Source organism: Montipora foliosa, chromosome 3, assembly GCF_036669935.1.
Source record: "Montipora foliosa isolate CH-2021 chromosome 3, ASM3666993v2, whole genome shotgun sequence".
NCBI lineage: Eukaryota > Metazoa > Cnidaria > Anthozoa > Scleractinia > Acroporidae > Montipora > Montipora foliosa.
Window position 1 is genome coordinate 48003928 of NC_090871.1, and position 7866 is coordinate 48011793.

Consider the following 7866-nt stretch of genomic DNA (forward strand, 5'->3'; position numbering starts at 1 on the left):
CGATTCAATACCGTAGTATTTTCAAGATTCACCTTTTGGTGTATAAATCACATAATGGGACATCGCCTAGATATTTAGCTCACAAACTACATTATCGTTCTCTCACTAGATCATTGAGGTCTGTTAGTAATGAACGTTTAATGCAGCCTAGATCGTTTAACAAGACCTATTGAGACAGAGCAAGCGGTGTTCATGCACCAAGAGAATGGAACTTAATATCGTATGAAATTTGGAAGTCTAACACCATCTCGAGTAATAGTTGATCATTGTTTCTATAGATTTGTATATATTGCTTTAGTTTTAATTTTTTCTTTTCTTTTCTTGTCTTTTCTTTTTTTTTTTTTTGTCAACTATCGTAGTCTCGAACTTTAAATTATCACTTAAGATACTTGTTTATTAAATTCAGTAAAAGCAGATCATTGTTTCTATTGATTCACATATATTGCTTTAGTTTTAATTTTTCCTTTTTTAATCATTGTAAATATAATAGGATATGGTTGTAAATTTGTAAATATTTATTAATTATTAATTGTGTTGTTTAATTGATTCTAAAGCGCCTTGAACATATGATAAGAGCGCTATAGAAATAGAGTTATTATTATTATTATTATTATTATTATTATTATTATTATTATTATTATTATTACTGGGCGATAGTTCGATAAATTAAGGGGCTACACAAAGACATTACACAGTTCTACCACCATTCATTGCAAAAACTGCTTTCGCAGCTCACATCTTACTACAATGTTTTTAAATTAATATTATGATTATTCATGATATCTTTGCATCGAACCGTAACACGCTTCTTCAGAGTCAAAATTTCCAAGAGTAACAACTGTTTCAATCATTTAACGAGGATAATATACACGTAATAGTGAATATATAAAACAGTAATAGCCTTCTGTCCCTCTACATTCAAGTAGATAAAACTACCAAAGAATCATAACTCATAACAACGCCATCTATTTAAAACTATTTCCTAACAATTTAATTCAATACAAGTAAAGAAAACTAAATACAGTTATTAAAAAGTAAAGCGCTAGTTTTCCATAAAAAGTTTCCATGATGTATTTTTAAAGAAATTAAAAGTGCTTGTCTCAACTCGGTACTCAGCACTGACTTATTAGAAACTAGCATGAAAAGAAATAGCAGTCTTGTAAGAAAGGTCTCGTAATGCACTCCGTACACATTGTGTATTTGTATGAAAATTGCTTGAATGATCACTGCTATGTAAATGTTGTAATAGGAAAAAATATTCCAAAATTCTTTTAGTGTCCAAAACATGGACGTCTCCTTTTTAATTGGCAGAAATACTGTTGGTTGCGTCACCCGAGGAATCAATCGGTAAAAGCTAAAAACTGATCATTAATGCACATGCCTTTCTACAATCCTGCAACTCAACAGCAACTACGAGTTTCTTCGTAATAATATGCAAGGCCTTATGCAGAAAATTGTTCCACTCAGACGACTAAGGGTGCGTTCCATTGACCCTATAGGGTACAGGGCCACCCAACGTCATTTTTAGGAAAATATCTGTTCGGAAGACGATTTGAGATATAGAATTTTCGGAACATTTGTTGTAAACGTTCATGCTTGCCTGCCTCTCCTAGAATTTTCGAACATCTGAAAAATGGTATAATTGTCCATTTTTAACGGATTTTTACCCTTAAAAGATCACACAGAATTTTCGGGAGCCTTTTTTCTGGCTGAAATTTTCGCAAAGGTAAGTTTTGATCCCTATAATTTTCGGGTCACTAGACTTTCAGCTAGGAAATCCGAACAGATGCAAAATTTTTAGGGGATAAAAATATGCCTATATCTACCGTTTAAAGTGGTTTTGAACTATATTCTCGTTGGGTGCCCCTGAGGGTATACATGTAGTGATGATTTAAAACGGTATGTTTCGCGTTTTGACAAAACATGGGTAATAAAAAAATAAAATAGAACAGTTTAGCAGATTTTTGACAATTTTAATGTGAATCTTCGTAAAAACGATGGATTTATAACATCTATTCCATGTATTCCTATTCCGGAATATGGTCAATCAAACGCACCCAAAGTGTCTTTAAAAACCAACGTTAGAAGCTGAGTAGCATACTTTTATAGTAATAAATTAAATGTGATTTGTAGAGCTGGTGCAAGATCACTCATTATCGACTTTGGAGCAATTGCATCAGTTGCGTTAGCTAACAAGGACCGCAGACAACCTCACCAGTGTTCATTCTTACGATCGGAAAAAATATGGAAGGTTTAGCATGCCGCTGCACCTGACAACCATTATAACAAGATGCTCTATAACCGTCAACAAAATTTTCATTCTTAAATTGTATGTGATCGTAATCCATGTAATAATAAGTCATATTTCCTTCTAACCTTGTACCACAGATATAACAACTTCGTTTTCCGATTGGTACTCCCAAATATACAGTGAAAGGGCTCCCTTGAATGTGATCACCACGTAGAAGCAAGGACAAAAAGTATTTTCCTTTGGCATCCGCGGGTATAGCATAGCTTGCCGTGCAAGTACCGGGGGTATTTTCCTTTAAATTTATCTTAACCGTCTTTTCTTCGTTACCTTTCTTCAGCTTTGCTTCAAATAGGTTGCCGTACAAGGCACAAGCACGGCCTTTGCTGTCGCGTGTATTAATGGTGAAAGAGGCAACGTCCTCTCCAGATTTTACCACAGTTAAACCAAACTGCCCGCTTGCCGTGGTGTTGGCTGCACATGCAGAGTTGTCTGAAACAGAACCTGCCGCGCTGAGGACTTCCCGTAACTTGTTCAGGTCAACTGAGAAATCTAAAATGCTGTTGGTTTGTGGGTCAAACACAGGAGGTTGGCTCTCTAGAGCCCCAAGGGTTGACACTATATCCGTTCTGGAAACAAGAAGCTCGACATTGCTTGAAGATTGGACAGCTGTCTTGGCGCGTTGGATGCCACTTTCTAGACAGGCTTGGAAAAAGCAGAGGCGATCACGCTGCTCTGTGAGGGTGAGGTCCTTAGTCTTGTAGAGATTATCCAACTCACTCATCAGAACTGTTTTCCGGGCAGTGAGCACTTCATGGAGCTGCAAAGCAGATGATCATTATGTTAAAATAACTGAAACTATTGCTTTGCTTATAACGTCGTGATACATCGTTTATCAACAGCAGGGTATGGTTGCTCTGTTTTGATAATTTTTTCAATGTATAACATGCGGTGGAATGTTCTGAGTGAAGGCTCTTCACAGCAAATTCTGGATTTTTGGAGATTTTCGAATTGAAACCTGTTCAGGAAAATCATCAAGCATGAAGATGTGTTTGTGGTGCCAACTGGATGCCGCAAATCTTTGATATTTCAACTTGTGCCGAAAGTTTGTTCGTATTTGTATGATCGTGGATTCATTATCCAAAAGATGCTATGGTAGTCGTTATTTGTCTCTTAATTGCCTTGATTGATTTGCATATCCTAGAGCTGAAAGAAAATCCGAAAACCGTGAACACTAGAATTATCGTGCCCCGAGTAAGAAACTAGTCACGCGTGACAAAACGAAACCGCAGCCACCAACGGTAATTAGTTTGTGGTTTTCAAGTTGCTTTTGATTGGTTGTTGCACGATGGGAACTGTCAAAATCAAACGTTCTATTCCTAAAGGACTTCAATTGGGTACAGCATTGACATCACTGTAGAAAACTGGTTTAGCAAGATGTCTTATTCCGAATTTGCATCGAAGTGAGATTGTAAACAGAGGATTGTATTTTTCGCCTCTCCGTTTTAACCGCTCGCTCCTCGCGAAAGAAAAATAGAACCTCTGGCACCCAGGGTAAGGCGGCTTGGCCCCACGCTACTATGCCATACAATAGGTAAGGCTGGATAAGTGAGATGTATATGCGTTGTAAGGTAGCTTTACGACTAAAATATCTGGAGAAGTCACAAGTTTTCGACTTGTTTTCACCTTCGCTCTTTCGAAACAAAGAGGTTAGCAGTTGCCACTTTGGTGCTACTTTAGCTAAAATAAATAAAGAAATGACAAAATTACTTTGTTTCTCGCCGTGAATTTTCTTTCAATCTGAAAACAGCGTATGGAGGAATGAATGATCGATGAAATGATATATGAAATGGATCATATATGAACTGCGGATATGAAATCAATTGCAAAAAATTGCGTTCATAACTGCGAGGATCATAGCTTCACTTTACTTCACATCTGCAGTTCATATATGATTCATTTCATATATCATTTCATCGATCATTCGTTCCTCACGGGAACATTAGAACCCACAAATGACCTGCTCCCAACGTCAGTGGCTTCATAGCTCAGTTGGTTAGAGCGTCGTACCGGTATCGCAAGGTCACGGCTTCAAACCCCGTTGAAGTCCTAAATTTTTCAGGCTTCTTTACGCAATTGCAAAAACTCAATTGCGCTCATAGCTTCACTGGATTACATTTATTTGTTAAGAGCATTGTTCTTAATCTAGTTACTAGGCCCTCTCAAAGTTCTACACAAATATATATTTTAAAACTGTTCGGCCGTCTGACTACCAACGCGGAGAGTCACGTGATTAGTGCGTTCTGAGGAAGAAGTGGTTTTGTGTGTGTAAGTTCAAAGTAGCCGCTACAGCACGTTGAGTGTTTTCCTTTTTGTCGAAGTTTTGCCTATTCGTACCTTAGTAATCGTTGCATTACCTTTCTTTAAGAAAACCGCCAAAAGTGGAGTGTTTACGAAAGCGGAGAGGTGAGATTATCACAGTGGAATAAACTCGTTAAAAGTTGTCCGGTGTCCGGTGTTTACTCGCCCGCCATTAAATCGGTCGTGATTTGGTGGTGACAAGCCGTCACTTCTGAAGATGTATGTTATATCACACGAAAGGTCAAGCCAAAATTCGTTATAATGTGTTTCTCACCGCAGTTTGTTTATTGTTTTTGGTCTATGCCTTTCCTACCTATTTTTAACAATAAGGTTAGAGTAAAGGTGAAGTTTATGTTTTAGAGGTCAGGCTTAGGGTAGATGCAGCAGTTTATCCTTACTTGACGAGCAGCATTTGGGGGACACTTTGTGACGTCAATTGTCTGTATTCCGAGACACGAGTGATGTTGAAGTTGGGGAAAAGAGCAAGGGGACACTTCGTGACGCTTATTGAAACCGCGTGCATCTAATTACTTTCATTTCTGGACAAAATTCTAGGATTGAAAGTTCAAGTCAGGAATTTTTTCAGGTTTCTTCACAGCTACTTGACTTGCTTCATTGCCTGTGATGATCTCTGGCATAGATTATTGCTTATGTATGATTTCTGAGGTAAAAAGAATCGCATGTAGTGTGTCTTTCCTTTGTGGCTACCGCTCAGCCAAAAAAGATCACTTTTCTCCTCTGGATTGTAAAATACAAAGTACTTTCAGTGCACTTTGATCTTCGTGGTTATGAGTTCAATATCCAATACAGTGTCTCGTTATCCTGCACAGGAAATTCTTAAGTTCCTCAAGAAGTCAAACTAACAGAACAACAAACAAGGAAAGAAGCACTAAAATATTCTGACCTCCTGGAAAGTGCTTTGAATACGTGCAGCCGTGTTTGCATACTCCTGTTTGAGGTCATCCGTTGCCTTCTTCAGAAAGGTCTCGCCAGCTTTTATTCCCTTTGCAACAGCGATTCCTTTGTTGGAAAGTTCATCAATCTCCTGTCTATACTTGGAAGCGGCATCAGCTAATGATAAACACTTGTGGCCATGATGCTCGAGGGTCATGCAGTCTCTGCAGACAACATGGCCACAATCTTCATCAAAGAATCGGAACTGGTCGTTGTGCTCTGGGCAGAACACATCACTCGCAGCTGCAAGCTTCGGGTTTGCTTTCAGTTCATCCAGAGAGACAACGCAATGATCACGAGCCATCTTTTGCCGGGTGTGCAAGCGGGCTGCATCCTTGCACATGTACTCTTTGCAGTCCAAGCAACAGAAAGTTGCAGGATGCTTCTCGTCATCACAGATCTGACACAGCTGTAAGTCGTCGCTTTCTCTCTGCGGTAGGCTCCGTAAGATGTCCAATAATGCAAAATTCTTGGGCAGAGCGGCTAACCCAGCTGGAGCAGATACTGTGCTTCTGCAGGTTGGGCAATTTATGGCGTTTTTCTTGAGTAGACTCTGCAAGCAAGTTGTGCAGAAGCTGTGGCCGCAGCTTGGCAGCAAACGAGGACAGTGCTGTTGATCGTCAAACGTCTCGCAACAGATTGCGCACTCTATTGACTCGGAAGTCATTTTCTTCTGAAAGTTAAGAAAGAAAAATATTTTTAAAATGAAAGACAACAAAGACACTTGGTTCACATAACTGCAATGATTCAGTGATAAATTCGGACATTTACTGAAAAGGTAATATAACATAACATAATTGTTTGTATTTTCAACTAAACTCAATTCAGCATTACAAGGATGCAGACTAAAGATTAATTAACATAATAAACAATTAAAGTAAAGGAAGTTAAATAAATTAACATCTAGGTAGAGTGAGTTGGGATCATTCGAATGGCATTGGCTAATCAAGTGGATGATCCCATCAAAATACGGTATAACAAACATCAGAGGTGAATTCTATCTTCAGATAAATTACTTCTTTATATACTAGCCTTGATAATAAGGACTTAAAAGATAGGCTGACTAGGGACTACGGACGGGAGGTGTTTGGGACTGGGACGAGACATAGGGACCCTCACGAGCTCACGACGGTGAATAGTCATAAAAATTTGCGTAGTGAGCAAAGGCGGCGACGATGCGAAAGAAAGGTAGGAAAAAAACTAATTCTTTCTATCAAAATGAAGAGAACCAATAAGTACTTGTAGTGGTATGATTTTCGTTTCGAGCAACGTTTTAGGCAGAAGAATTTGGAAGAGCTTTTGAATGAAAGTTGATGTCAAAGGTCAAATGGTCGAAACCATATAAAATTTCGCTTAATTGCCGTCGAGCTACGTCACACGTGACCAGTAGTTTTGAAATTTGAATGAGGGTGCCTTTTTTTGGGAAAATCCAAAAACGGATTTGTGATCTCGGATCATTGGATTCTTCATCCTCAAAAAATAGTAAAATCCGAAAAAGGATTATATTCCATGACAATGCAAAAAAACAAACAATAAGCCTATGTCTATGCGGCATGGGTCGAAAGCATACTAAGATCTATTGAAAGGAAAAGGAAAGGAAAGGAACTTCATTTAAGTGTCTAGTCGTTCTAGTGCTAATTGGGGACACTGTAAACTGAAATTAACAATTAACGTAAATCAAGTCAAATGGTGGTTTTTGAAGAGAGGGGAAATCCGGAGTACTCGGCGAAAAACCTCTTGGTGCAGAGTAGAGAACCAACAAACTCAACCCACATATGACGCCGAGTATGGAAATCAAACCCAGGAGACATTGGTAGGAGGTAGGCGACTGTGTCACTTGCGCTTCGTAAAGTAAAAGTAGTCATCAGGTGGTTGAACCTTGAAAGTGAACGTATCCTTTACTGCCTGCTATAATACTCCAAGGGTTTTGATGGAGGGTAGGAATCCTTCCTTTAAATCACTTTCTGAAGCTGTCTTCTGGTGGGATTTCACTCAGCACAACTGGAGAGTTGGACAACCACTTTCGAGCTTGCATTCCTGCACGTTTCCAAAGTTGCGACAATTGCTTGTGCAGTTTGATTCCTTGCTGGTCATCAGTCACCGAGTCCATACTGTCATCCATGCACATGTAGGTCGATTTGAGGGCGGTTTCGGCCGCGAGTGGGTACTCAATTCTATGTGTTTCCGCGTGTTGTTGAGTGACGAACTGAGCAAGAAATGGCGACGAATACACCAAATACAACACGGCTAAATTCGTACTCTTCTGGAGCTTTCTGTTGGTTTAAGTCTCCCCAGAGAAATCA

At 39.0% G+C, this 7866-nt stretch overlaps 1 protein-coding gene across 3 annotated transcripts in view; it reads right to left on the reverse strand.

Moving 5' to 3' along the window:
• Positions 1-326: 326 nt before the first annotated feature.
• The window catches only part of LOC137997542 (tripartite motif-containing protein 2-like), a 20068-nt gene continuing 12528 nt past the window's right edge, over positions 327-7866 (reverse strand). For all 3 annotated transcript variants that reach the window (XM_068843601.1, XM_068843599.1, XM_068843600.1), the window contains 2 exons: positions 5514-6236; positions 327-3068 (listed from right to left, as the gene is read on the reverse strand). In XM_068843601.1, coding sequence (XP_068699702.1) covers positions 2190-3068; positions 5514-6236 — 1602 coding nt within the window. In that variant the 3' untranslated portion in view covers positions 327-2189. The remainder of the gene's footprint in view (positions 3069-5513; positions 6237-7866) is intronic.